General features: G+C 39.5%; 1 protein-coding gene across 1 annotated transcript in view; it reads left to right on the top strand.

The window, feature by feature from the left end:
- The first annotated feature begins 212 nt into the window (after positions 1 to 212).
- The window catches only part of LOC115458248 (vomeronasal type-2 receptor 26-like), a 50,954-nt gene continuing 36,413 nt past the window's right edge, over positions 213 to 14,753 (top strand). The window contains exons 1-4 of the mRNA XM_030188111.1: positions 213 to 228; positions 1,953 to 2,157; positions 7,163 to 7,219; positions 8,321 to 8,615. Coding sequence (XP_030043971.1) covers positions 213 to 228; positions 1,953 to 2,157; positions 7,163 to 7,219; positions 8,321 to 8,615 — 573 coding nt within the window. The remainder of the gene's footprint in view (positions 229 to 1,952; positions 2,158 to 7,162; positions 7,220 to 8,320; positions 8,616 to 14,753) is intronic.

Raw genomic sequence — 14,753 nt, forward strand, 5'->3', positions numbered from 1 at the left:
AAGTTATTTGCATATTAATATTAGACATTTACGTTGATATAAGATTTTACATGTTGTCTTGCATTTTTAACACAATCAGCCTTATTTTCGAAAGAGAAAGACGCCCATATTTTGACCCAAATTGGGAGATGGGTGTCTTTCTCCCGTGGGTGCCCAAATCGGTATAATCGAAAGCCAATTTTGGGCGTCTTCAACTGCAATCTATCGCGGAAATGGGCAAAGTTGACGGTGACGTGTCAGAGGTATGGTGAAGGCGGGACTGGGGCGTGTTTATTGGCTGAGGAGAGATGGGTGCCTTCGGCCGATAATCAAAAAAAGAAAGGCGTTTTTAGCGCAAATTTGGGTCACTTTTTTGGACCCTTTTTTCACGAACAAGTCCCAAAAAAGTGCCCTAAATGACCAGATGACCACCGGAGGGAATCGGGGACGACCACCCCTGACTCCCCCAGTGGTCACTAACCCCCTCCCACCAAAAAAAAAAAACAACTTTAAGAACTTTTTTTCCAGCCTGTATGCCAGCCTCAAATGCCATACCCAGCTCCATCACAGCAGTATGCAGGTCCCTGGAGCAGTTGTTAGTGGGTGCAGTGGACATCAGCCAGGTGGACCCAGGCCCTTCCCTCCTACCTGTTACACTTGTGGTGGTAAATGGGAGCCCTCAAAACTGCCCCCAAAACCCACTGTTCCCACATCTAGGTGGCTCCCTTCAGCCATACGTGTAATGGTGTAGAGTTGTGGGCAGTGGTTTTTGGGGGGATTTGGGGGGGCTCAGCACCCAAGGAAAGGGAGCTATCTACTTGGGAAGTATTTTACTTTTTTTTTAATTCTTACAAGTGCCCCCTAGGGTGCCCGGTTGTTGTCCTGGCATGTGAGGGGGACCAGTGCACTACGAATCCTGGCCCCTCCCACGACCCAATGCCTTGGATTTGTTCGTTTTTGAGCTGGGCACCTTTGGTTTCCATTATCGCTGAAAAACGAAACCGCCCAGCTCAAATCCGCACAAATCCGATGCATTAGCCCGGCACAAACCGTATTATCAAAAAAAAAAAGATGGACGCCCATTTTTTTCGAAAATACGGTCTGTCCCGCCCCTTCACGTACCCGTTCTCGGAGATAGACTCCCATGGAGATGGGCGTTCACATTTGATTATGCCCCTCACTGTATGTTATGCAATTTAGAGTCCTGCTCTCAGTGTGGGGACTTTTGGGCAGCTAAAAATCAACATATTGGATTATGGCTGAACTTGACAGATTGTTATTTTGATATATAGAAATTGCAAGTGTTTAAAAGGTTACTGAAAAATGGAGCTGTTTGTAAAAGCGTAAGAGTGAGATGTGACTGAATATGCATGAGGGTGAGAAGAAGTTGTGCAAAGTTGTTGATGAAAAGAAAATGATTCTAAATATTTCTCTTTCTTAGAGAACCCTTTAAAGTAACCAAATGATGGTATGGTATGGTGACATTTTCTGAGAGTTGTTTTTCTCAACTTTCTCATTCACAGTGTCATTCTTCGCTCAAACATAATTATTGGAACACAGGATCAATAACAAGTTAAGAAGTTCATGTTTCCCTCTATTGAATTAGCTGAAATGGACAATTATATTACTCTATTTTAGACCAGTCCACAGGAGACCTGAACCAATGTATCATCACAGCTCTGTATTTTTATATACATGTGGCCTGCAATTAGAGGGCACCATGGACCAAGGACAGAGAAACTAATAATACTTTCTCCTGAAATAGATTTTTGTTCAGACCAAGTAACAAATCACTGGAGTCAAGGGAGACAGCAGAACACATTATTTTAAGGGGCAGCTCTGTATTCCTTCTGCATTCGGTAAAGGATGACTCTGTTAAGACAAAGTTACAAAAAAGCTTTGATGTAGATACAACTAGAGCTGGCACAGAAGACTTTTGATTGAGAAAATGATTTTATGTCTCTTATTTCTAGGATTGAGTAAGGTCTTGATGACAGTGTATGCAATAGTTAGCCGATGCCAGACAACTAACCTTATGAATGAGCAAGGTTATCATCCAGAAAACAGCTACTTTCAGGAAGGTGACCTGATCTTGGGTGGAATAATTAAGATCAGCCACCCTGCATGGAAGACATCCTTAAACTTTAGAAACATCAATGAAACTGAATCCTGCAGATTGTAAGTATTAACTTGCATTTTTTTACATAGAATCATCTGAAACAAAGTAAAAACTTTCACTATTATGCATGACAAAAATACACAAGTCTACCAAGAGAGTGCACACTTAATAAAGTAGATTCCTCCAGAGTCTTGACTCAACAGATCACTAACATTCAACAGATTTATGCTAACTGTTCTCTTCCTTAAAAGACCTTACGAGACTGGGAGACTGGGCGGCTAAATGGCAGATGACGTTTAATGTGAGCAAGTGCAAGGTGATGCATGTGGGAAAAAAGAACCCGAATTATAGCTACGTCATGCAAGGTTCCACGTTAGGAGTTACGGACCAAGAAAGAGATCTAGGTGTCGTTGTCGATAACACACTGAAACCTTCTGCTCAGTGTGCTGCTGCGGCTAGGAAAGCGAATAGAATGTTGGGTATTATTAGGAAAGGTATGGAAAACAGGTGTGAGGATGTTATAATGCCATTGTATCGCTCCATGGTGCGACCGCACCTTGAGTATTGTGTTCAATTCTGGTCGCCGCATCTCAAGAAAGATATAGTAGAATTGGAAAAGGTGCAGCGAAGGGCAACTAAAATGATAGCGGGGATGGGACAACTTCCCTATGAAGAAAGACTAAGGAGGCTAGGGCTATTCAGCTTGGAGAAGAGACGGCTGAGGGGAGACATGATAGAGGTATATAAAATAATGAGTGGAGTGGAACCGGTGGATGTGAAGAATCTGTTCATGCTTTCCAAAAATACTAGGACTAGGGGGCATGCGATTAAACTACAGTGTAGTAAATTTAAAACAAATCGGAGAAACGTTTTCTTCACCCAACGTGTAATTAAACTCTGGAATTCATTGCCGGAAAATGTGGTGAAGGCGGTTAGCTTAGCAGAGTTTAAAAAGGGGTTGGACGGTTTCCTAAAGGACAAGTCCATAAACCGCTACTAAAAGGACTTGGAAAAATCAAAAATTCCAGGAATAACATGTATAGAATGTTTGTACGTTTGGGAAGCTTGCCAGGTGCCCTTGGCCTGGATTGGCCGCTGTCGTGGACAAGATGCTGGGCTCGATGGACCCTTGGTCTTTTCCCAGTATGGCATTACTTATGTACTTATGCCTTAAAGAACAGCATTTTAATCTTTTATAAATAAGCAAATCATAACATTTTCTGAAACTATTCAAGAAATTGAAGTTTGGGTCCTGCCTATGAAGTTGCCAACTTCGTGACCTGGATCATCTGTAGGCAATGTAGAAAATGTAACTAGTGTTAGTGACTGTGGTCTAAGTATATTTATATTAGCTTATAGCCCACTTCCCCACTTTTAGGACTCATGCAAAAACAAAAAAACTCAAGAAAACAAATATCAAATTGATCCATCATGGAAAAAAGAAGCATTAGATCTTGAAAAAAAAAACCCTAAGATGTTCAAAATGTACAAAATGTTCAATTTATTCACCACTAAAATAATAAATGCATAATTAAAATCCCGACACAGCCATGTCTAACCCTCTCAAAGGCTGTGTCAGGGGCTTGAAACAGAAATATCAATAAGCATAAAAAAACATATTAGTATAAATGATAAAATCAAAGAATATCTTAAATAATTATAATACAGACCATATGTAAAAACATAATTATTAACCATCCGTGTGTATGCTATGCCTTAAATAAATATATCTTAAACAATACGTATCACAGTGATGTTGATAAAACGTTTCACCTACTGGTTTTATACTACTGAAAACAAAAAAGAAATTATAAACTTATAGAAGATCACTGAAAAAAAAAAAAAATTACACACTAAGGGCCCTGTTTCGTAAGCCGTGGTAAAGGGCACGTTAGCATTTTTAGCATGCGCTGATTAGCATGTGCTAAATGCTAAGTCACTCATAGGAATATATGGACAAATCTAACATTTAGCACATGCTAAAAACACTAGCACACCTTAGTAAACAAGACCCTAAATATTATTGTGATAGTGCTATGATAGAGGCATCCTACATTTATCCTGTCAAAACAGCCTATGGGAAAAAGGAGATAATATACTTATTAAATGAATGCGCTTCTATTCACACATGTCTGATAAAAGATGGACTCTCTAGAGTTAAGGCACACATCTTCCTCAAAGTTTACAAAGTCAATTAAACTTCATTACAACAAAGTACTAGTGTCTCAAATACTTAATATATAATGTTCCACTTGCTAATAGCTATAGAAAATGTCACAAAAGCAATACAAACAGTTCTTTCAAACATATTTCAAATAGTGCTAAGAGACGAATCATTCACATATACTTCTCCCATCAAAAGCAGCAGCAGCAACAGTGGTTAACCTACCAAAGCACATCAACAGCTGGTTTAATAAAGGATCCTCATAGCAATATTGGAATTACGTTTGATAGAACTGTTTGTATTGCTTTTTGCTTTTGTTGAGTTTGCTCTAGCTATCAGCAATTGGAACATTTATTTATTTTATTTATATGTTACATTTGTATCCCACATTTTCCCACCTATTTGCAGGCTCAATGTGGCTTACATAGTACCGTAATGGCATTCGCCATCTCCGGTAAAGAAACAAATACAAAGTGATGTGGTCGAATAAGGTTCACGTGTTATAAACTCATTGGGGGAATCATGGATAGGAAGAGTTATGCAATGTTCATTACAGGCTTTGGTTTCATTGTGATGCAGGGTTTAGGCACTTAGGTAGGATTGGTGGGGTATGCCTTTTTGAACAAGTTGGTTTTTAGTGATTTCCGGAAGTTTAGGTGGTCGTACCTTGTTTTCACGGCTTTACATATTAAGGGACCTATTTACCAAGGTGCAGTAGCATTTGTAGCACATGCTAACCGTGCATATTATGGCCATCTACATGGATAGTGTGTGCTAATGTTTTTAATGTGCACTAAAAACGCTAGCGTGGCTCAAGCACACCTTGGTAAACAGGGCTCTAAGTTTTTTATTTGCTTTAACTCCTTGAGGATCTTTTATTAAGCTGTATCTGTGTTCTGTTACATTCACTACCATTTTTGTGCTTTTGGAAATGTGGTTGGTAGAATTATTTGCTTTGCTTTCTGATATTGTGGGTTTTGCTGTAGCTATCAGTAAGTGGAACATTATGTATTAAGTAGGTGAAACACTAGTACTTTGCTGTAATGAGGTTTCATTTGACTTTGTAAATTTTGAGGAAGATATGTGCCTTAACTCTGACAAATGGGAATAGAAGTACATTTATTTTGATAAGTGTATTATCTCCTCTGTCCCATATGCTGTTTTCAGAGAATCAATAGGATGCCTCTATCATAGCACAATCACAATATTATTTAGTATGTAATTTTTACTATTTATTTATTTTTCAATTATCTTCAAAAAGTTTATAATTTCTCTTTCGTTTTTAGTAGTTTAAAACCAGTATGTCAACACCACTAGGTATGTATTGTTAAGGATGAATGGTTAACAATTATTTATGATTTTTGCATATGAAACATGACCATGTTGGGCTTTTAATTATTTAGGTATTATTTTAGTGTGAATAAATGTACATCTTGCACACCTTGGAGTTTTGAGATCTACTGTTTTTGCTAAAACAAATAAACCCTATATACTTCTTCAAAAGAATTTCCACAATTATAGTAAAAAATAATCAAATATGAACCAGTATTTGAAAGTCCAGATAATTCTAACTCTAAAAAGCACCTGCAGGGAGACAAATCTTCAAAGTGGGATCTGTCTTATTAATAAATCTATAAGAACAGCAAAAAAGTAGCAAGATGAACACGACACTCTCAAGACACCGTGGGTACGAGTAATAAAATGTTTAATTAGAACAAAATTTAAAAAGACTCGACACGGAGCCGTGTTTTCGCGAAAAACACCTGCTTCAGGAGTCTACAAATCAAGAGAGGTACACAATTATAATACATTCAAATAAATAGAACCTAGAACAGTCATATAAATAGTAATCACTGATAAAACAATAAGATTTTTTTTAAAAACGGAGACATAAAAACCATGTATTGAAAAGATAAACATCCAAAGAAACTGTAAATCACATGAGAACAAAAAGATGAAATTAAAGAAACTCTAAATTGGACCATGAAATAAATAACAGTATAAAATTGTAAAAAAACAGAATGAAACTACAGTTCTGTTTTTTTACAATTTTATACTGTTATTTATTTCATGGTCCAATTTAGAGTTTCTTTAATTTCATCTTTTTGTTCTCATGTGATTTACAGTTTCTTTGGATGTTTATCTTTTCAATACATGGTTTTTATGTCTCCGTTTTTTTTAAACTTATTGTTTTATCAGTCATTACCATTTATATGATTGTTCTAAGTTTATGCATTTTTGTGTACTGCTGTTTATATGACTGTTCTAGGTTCTATTTATTTGAATGTATTATAATTGTATACCTCTCTTTACTTGTAGACTCCTGAAGCAGGCATTTTTCGCCAATACACGGCTACGTGTCGAGTCTTTTTAAATTTTCTTCTAATTAAACATTTTATTACTCGTACCCATGGTGTCTTGGAAGTGTTGTGTTGCTCTCGCTACTTTTTTGCTGTTCTATTTTTATCCACGTAGCGGATCCTGTTTCTCCACTCTTTGTTGGTTTTTGTTTTCATTAATAAGTCTCCCATAAGCCTGGCTGGATCATTCAACTTCTCTATTTGTGAATTACCGATTAGTAATTAATAACAGCAGTATATCAACTGGCCAAAAGCATTTAAAGCAAGAAAGAAGATATCATCAAAACTGGTTGAAAAGTAAATAGCCATTGTATAGATTGTTATAGGAAATAATTGACCTTGATTATTCCTGCTCCAAAATATGGAAGACCTCAAGTGGTATACCAGGAAATGGCATGGTCTGCACAAAAGATATCATAGCACCACATTGCCTTGTCAGTTGTTTTCTGTTGTTCACATAATGATAGCAAGACATGCTGTATAGAAAGAATAATTTATTAAGCCATTTATACTTTTACATATGTGTTTAACTTCCTAAAGTTGCCTGAATGAAAATCTATCTCAGAAGCAGCTTAAGCTGTATGAGGATCTCATGAGGTAGAAATCGCACCTACATTGGAGATGTAAATACTTACATCTGCCTGAATGCTGGACTAAATGTCTATCCCTACAATATTTACACATATAGCATATTTTAAAATCTACTTGTGTACTTGCAAACTCTGACCACACTTATGTATTCATCTACCAGAAGGGACAAGCCATTATGTCAATGCACATTCCTTTACTCCTGTCAGGATATTACAACATGCTATTTATGCACATATGTTGCCAAATTACAGAAAAAATGATCCCAAAATAACTCTAACCCGGGTTTTTTACCTGATCTTTTTAAACCATTGTCCTCTACGTATTTCCCAAACAGAGCTCTCTGCTTTGCATAGTAATATCCTGTTTCAATCTTATTGGAACTCTTGGGCTGCTTTTGACTTTAAGCTTTCATGAGTTCCATCCCTGCTTCTAACCCCAAGTCCCAAAATAGCCTGGTGCATGATGTCTTACTGAAGGCAATGAAGCAGTGAGAGGCTTATGATCCTTCATGGAAAGATCAACCATTACTGCAAGTTAGAATTGAGTGTATGCTTGCATAGGAGTGGCCTAGTGGTTAGGGTGGTGGACTTTGGTCCTGGAGAACTGGGATCGATTCCCACTTCAGGCACAGGCAGCTCCTTGTGACTCTGGGCAAGTCACTTAACCCTCCATTGCCCCAGGTACAAATAAGGAACTGTATATAATATGTAAGCCACATTGAGCGTGCCATGAGTGGGAAAGTGCGGGGTACAAATGTAACAAAAAATATTCAGGGGTTAAGCAGTTAATGATTAATATGTTTCAGCAGATCTTTGGAAGATCTCAGTACTACACAAATATAAGATCTTCCAGGGTTTAGCTTAGATTCAGTGGCAGAATTGCTGGATATATTTTGGTAGTGGAGAAGGAGGGGTTCCTGTAAAACAGGAATATATTGAGTTAGTATAAATTTATATAGTAACATAGTAGATGACATCAGATAGTGACCTGTTTGGTCCATCCAGTGTTACCAACAAGATAAACTCATAGCATAAGGTATGATATGACATCATAGTTGTATAGTTTATATATAGCTTACGCTTCTCAGATGTGTTTGTTTACTCACAGAGTCGATCCCTTCAGTCACCTTCAACATCTCTCGACCTTTATTATTGCCATTAAGGAGATCAACCAAAATGTAGAAATCTTACCCAATATCACCCTGGGCTTCCATATCATTGACTCCTGCTCTGATGCTTGGTTTTCACTGTGTGGTATTCTGAGCATATTATCTGGAAACAAAGAATTCGTTCCAGGCTATACATGTTATCCGAAGAGCCATATTGTGGGTTTCATTGGAAGCCTCCCTTCATTGGCATCACATGCAGTTGCCAGACTCACAGGGATCTATAGATACCCACAGGTATAGCAACAACCAGTCTCAGTTTATAATCTCTAAAATGTTGGTGTGTTAATTTCTCTTTTCCCCTGTTCATCTTTTGTTATCCTGGATTATTGCTGTTGGGTTTCTTGGTTTGATATCTTACTGGGATATTAGAATTGAAATAATTCAACACTTGTCAAATTCTCATGAATCTCTGAACAGAATTCACAGGAAATTCCTTACAGAAAAGTATGCCTTGGATAAGTCACAATGATTCACAAGAAATTGGCAGAAATAACCTAAATTTGTTTGCAGGGATTAAACTAAATATTGCCAATATATGGTTGTATTACAGCTTTAGTGAATTTTTCTTCTTAATTTTTCTTCAATCATCTCTTAATAATACTGAGAAATATACAGTACTTGTAACTTTGGTTATTTTCTAATAATCTATCACTTGTAGATCCCAAAGAGAATTAAGAAAGCCAAAGACAAGGTTAATAATTGAGTAAATTTCTTCTGAGATATGTTGATGTAGACTTCTCTTGGCCTTTGTCTATATTATGGGCTAGTTTATATATATATATATATATATATATATATATATATATATATATATAGCGCCAAAAAATTGGTGTTGAAAACAAATAGTGCTAAATTGTATTCTGTAAAGGGCACTTAAGGATGGGACCTTTTATAGAATAGCAATAGTTCCATAATTCATGCCCAACTTTGGGCATGAGGATTTATATCAACTGAAACCAGGTGTAAATGCCAGTGTGAAAATAGGATGTGGATCCCAGTAATTCTTTAACACTGTGTGTATTTTAAGGGAAGGACTCTGACCTGACCATTTCCATCCCATCTTTAATAGGCGCTATTAAATAACAGAGCATGTAGGTATAGTTCTGTGTGGATCTGCAGTTTTTGACCCTTTTTGGTGTCTTGCTTCTGTTCTAATGCTTTTCCATGCCAAACAATCATGCAGAAATAGCACATACTGTTAGGCACCATATGTAGAACTCCCTAGTATATCGAATGTTAATTCTAGGGGTGATACTCAAAGGCATTTAGCAGATTTGCAGGTGTTGCTAATCCTATACTGTAAGTGTTATTAAGAAGGATATTCACAGTCACTGATGAGATGGTGCTGTTGTTGAAAGTTTTCTCTGACCACCTTGGTGGTATCCAGACAGTTCTTGGTCAGAACATAGCAGAGCATTAACATTACCAAAGGTTAACTATTTAGCTGCTTTAACCAGACTATTAACTAGATAGCAAAACTGATAAAGTTAAGAAAGCAAAAACACATGCCCAATGTTATTCAGTTTGCTATCAGTTCATAGTCTGAATGTACTTTTGGGTCAGCCCTGAAATTGGACTGTCATTGTGAGCTTGTGTTTACCTACTGGCATTATATACTGGGTTCTGTTTTACCCAATGTCAATGCTTCAACTCTGACCACCCCAGTTCATTATCAGACAGCTAGCATTTATGTTGGAGGAAAGTAATGTTTTTCTACAGCATTGAATTGGTACACATTTCTTGAAGGAAATTAATATACCTAGGTGCTGATTTAAAAAAACAAAAAAAAAAACATTATCTCTAATGTTGCACAAAGCCCCAGATGGACGTTTTTTTATGGGAGATGTCCAAGATTGTATAATCTGACTGTGTTTCAAACTGGTTTATTGATATCTGTGAATCTGAAAACTAGATTTCTGATTTCAAACTGCCAGCAAGTATTAGAAATCTTTCTTTTGCCAAGTTTCTGAGCTCCTTCCTTCCCCCACCCCATCTATCTCAGTTCACCTGTTTTTTTTTTTTTCTGCAGCCATTTTAAAAGCACAAGTGTGTTTTCTGTGGAGAGCTGTGTTGCTGGTCTCTGGCTGGGAGAAACTCAGATAAGATTTGTGCTGGCTATATTTGTGGCTTTTCCTACCCTAGAACTGTGGTTTTTTTGCACATCTCTACCTACTATCCTTGTCTTCCCCTTGTCCCAATCAGCTTTGTAGAAAAGAGGCTTAATACAGGCCTAAGATAGGTTTTACAGCAAACACATTCCACAAGTTTAGGTTTATACCCACCCACCCCAAGACTGACACTTCCTAAATCCCTATTCTAACTATACTACTTATCACAACTTAACTCCACCCGAATTACAGCTGTCTCAAATTGCTGAGGAGTAAAGTTAATCTTGTACACTGTCAAGCCTCATCATAAAATACCTATTCATACCCATTCAACAAATCAAGATGACTTTTATTCTCTGTAATAATTGTGGAGCTTTAGTTTCAAGGCCAATCATCTGGAAACTTAAGGCTTGTCCTATCTGTAATCAGCTCGCTAGTTTAAAACAAGAGGTCAGTAAATTAAAGCAGGAATTAGATGCACTTAAAGCAACTTCTAAGACTGCACAAAATCAAACCAAATTCACACCACTGCCTCAAAGGATAAAACCACCTAAGAATAGATGGTTCACAGTAGGCTCAGGCAGACTTCGTCATGTGACACAGAGGCATACACCCTCACTAGTGTTACCCCTACAGAATTCTTTTGCTCCATTAGAGCTCTGTGAGGTTCCTAAAAATAGAACTGAGCCAGAAGAAACAGCAAAAGAAATTAAGGTGGAACAAAAAGATATGGAGGGACCCAAGGACAGAAAACACACCAAAATATCAAATGTTGAAACACATACCAGGAAATGTAAATGTAAATGGAAAGTGATGACCACAAATGCTCGCAGTCTTGGCAACAAAGTTTATGACCTTCAAGCCCTGATGTTGGAGGCAGACTTAGACGTTGTTGCAATCACAGAGACATGGCTCAATGGTTCCCATGAATGGGATGCAAACATACCAGGCTATAATCTATTTAGGAAGGATAGAGAGGGTCGTAAAGGTGGAGGAGTAGCTCTATATGTGAGAAGTGATATCACAGCAACCGAAATGACAGGGACCTGGGGTAAGGAAGAAGCGATATGGGTGTTGTCTACAGACCTCCAACACAATTGGAAGAATTAGATAAAGACCTGATCGCAGATACTCAAAAGTTGGGAAAGAAGAGAGAGGTGCTGTTGCTGGGAGATTTCAATCTGCCGGATGTAGATTGGAAGGTTCCGTCTGCGGAATCGGAAAAAAGTAGAGAGATTGTGGATGCTTTCCAAAGTGCTCTGCTCAGACAAATGGTCATGGAACCCATGAGGGAGGGAGCGACGCTGGATCTGGTGCTCACAAATGCGGATAGCGTGTCAAATGTCCGAGTGGGTGCCCACCTGGGTGGCAGTGACCATCAAATTGTTTGGTTTGATATGACGGCTGAAGAGGAGGGTTGCCACTCAAAACTCAAAGTCCTGGATTTCAAGCGTGCTGACTTTAGTAAAATGGGGGAATACCTAAGGAAGGAGCTGATGGGCTGAGAGGACGTACGAGAAGTGGAAGGACAGTGGTCCAGGCTGAAAGAAGCTATAAATAGGGGCCACAAACCTTTATGTAAGGAAAGTAAATAAAAGCAAGAGAAAAAGGAAACCACTATGGTTCTCCAAGCAAGTGGCTGAGAAAATAAAGGCTAAAGAGTTCGCATTCCAGAAATACAAAAAAAAAAAAAACTGGAATACTGGAGGAAACTGAAAGAAGCCAAGAGAGAGGTACGTCTGGTGAAAGCGCAAGCGGAAGAACAAATGGCTAGAAAGGTAAAGAGGGGTGACAAAAATTTCTTCAGGTATATTAGTGAAAGGAGAATGACTAAAAGGGAATTGTGAGACTAAAAGATACTGCAAACCGCTATGTAGATAATGATGAAGAAAAGGCAAATTTGCTAAATAGATACTTTTGTTCTGTTTTTACTGAAGAAAATCTGGGAGAAGGACCACGATGGACTGGCAAAAGTTCATTTGAGAATGGAGTGGATATAGCACCGTTCACGGAAGAGAGTGTGTATCAACAACTAGAAAAACTAAAGGTGGACAAAGCCATGGGACCAGATGGGATCCACCCCAGGATATTGAGGGAGCTCAGAGAGGTTCTGGCGGGTCCTCTTAAAGATTTGTTTAATAAATCGTTAGAAATGGGAGAGGTTCCGAGGGATTGGAGAACGGCGGAGGTGGTCCCTCTTCACAAAAGTGGTGATAGGGAAGAAGCTGGAAACTACAGGTCGGTAAGCCTCACTTCGATTATTGGAAAAGTAATGGAAGCGATGCTGAAGGAAAGGATAGTGAATTTCCTGGAAGAAAATGAGTTGCAAGATCCGAAACAACATGGTTTTACCAAAGGGAAATCGTGCCAAATGAATCTCATTGAATTCTTTGATTGGGTGACCGGAGAATTGAACCGTGGACGTGCAATAGACGTAATCTACTTAGATTTCAGCAAGGCTTTTGACACGGTTCCCCACAGGAGGCTCTTAAATAAACTGGATGGGCTGAAGATAGAACCCAAAGTGGTGAACTGGATTAGGAACTGGTTGACGGACAGGCGCCAGAGGGTGGTGGTGAATGGAGTTCGCCCGGAGGAGGGAAAGGTGAGTAGTGGAGTGCCTCAGGGATCGGTGCTGGGGCCGATTCTGTTCAATATATTTGTGAGTGACATTGCCGAAGGGTTAGAAGGTAAAGTTTGCCTATTTGCGGATGATACTAAGATTTGTAACACAGTGGACACCCCGGAGGGAGTGGAAAACATGAAAAAGGATCTGAAAAAGCTAGAAGAATGGTCTAAGGTTTGGCAATTAAAATTCAATGCGAAGAAATGCAAAGTGATGCATTTAGGGAGTAGAAACCCACGAGAGACTTATGTGTTAGGCGGGGAGAGTCTGCTAGGTACGGATGGGGAGAGGCATCTTGGGGTGATAGTATCTGAGGATCTGAAGGCGATGAAACAGTGTGACAAGGCGGTGGCCGTAGCTAGAAGGTTACTAGGCTGTATAGAGAGAGGTGTGACCAGCAGAAGAAAAGAGATGTTGATGCCCCTGTACAAGTCGTTGGTGAGGCCCCACCTGGAGTATTGTGTTCAGTTTTGGATACCGTATCTTGCTAAGGATGTAAAAAGAATTGAAGCGGTGCAAAGAAAAGCTCCAAGGATGGTATGGGATTTGCGTTACAAGACGTATGGGGAGAGACTTGCGGACCTGAACATGTATACCTTGGAGGAAAGGAGGAACAGGGGTGATATGATACAGACGTTCAAATATTTGAAAGGTATTAATCCGCAAACAAACCTTTTCCTGAGATGGGAAGGCGGTAGAACAAGAGGGCATGAAATGAGATTGAAGGGGGGCAGACTCAAGAAGAATGTCAGGAAGTATTTTTTCACGGAGAGAGTGGTGGATGCTTGGAATGCCCTCCCGCGGGAGGTGGTGGAGATGAAAACGGTAACGGAACATGCGTGGGATAAACATAAAGGAATCCTATGCAGAAGGAAGGGATCCTCAGGAGCTTAGCCTAGAATGGGTGGCAGAGCTGGTGGTTGGGAGGCGGGGCTAGTGCTGGGCAGACATATACGGTATGTGCTGGGGCTGGTGGTTGGGAGGCGGGACTAGTGCTGGGCAGACTTATAAGGTCTGTGCTGGGGCTGGTGGTTGGGCGGCGGGGATAGTGCTGGGCAGACTTATACGGTCTGTGCCAGAGCCGGTGGTGGGAGGCAGGGATAGTGCTGGGCAGACTTATATGGTCTGTGCCCTGAAGAGGACAGTACAAATAAAAAAGTAGCACATATGAATTTATCTTCTTGGGCAGACTGGATGGACCGTGCAGGTCTTTTTCTGCCGTCATCTACTATGTTACTATCCAGCTTATAATCGAAAGAGAAAAACGCCTATGTTGCGACCCAAATCGGGAGATAGACGTTTATCTCCCCAAAACGAATAAATCGGTATAATCGAAAGCTGATTTTGGACGTTTTCAACTGCACTCCGTCGCGGATGCGGACAAAGTTGATGGGGGCGTGTCAGAGGTGTGGCGAAGGTGGAACTGGGGCGTGGTTATCGGCCGAACAGAGATGGGCGCATTTCACCGATAATGGAAAAAAAGTATGCGTTTGTAGCTAGAATTTAGGGCACTTTTCCTGGACCCTGTTTTTTCGTGAATAGGGTCCCAAAAAGTGCCCTAAATGACCAGATGACCACCAGAGGGAATCGGGGATGACCTCCCCTGACTCCCCCAGTGGTCACTAACCCCCTCCCACC

The sequence above is a fragment of the Microcaecilia unicolor genome, chromosome 14, assembly GCF_901765095.1.
Source record: "Microcaecilia unicolor chromosome 14, aMicUni1.1, whole genome shotgun sequence".
NCBI lineage: Eukaryota > Metazoa > Chordata > Amphibia > Gymnophiona > Siphonopidae > Microcaecilia > Microcaecilia unicolor.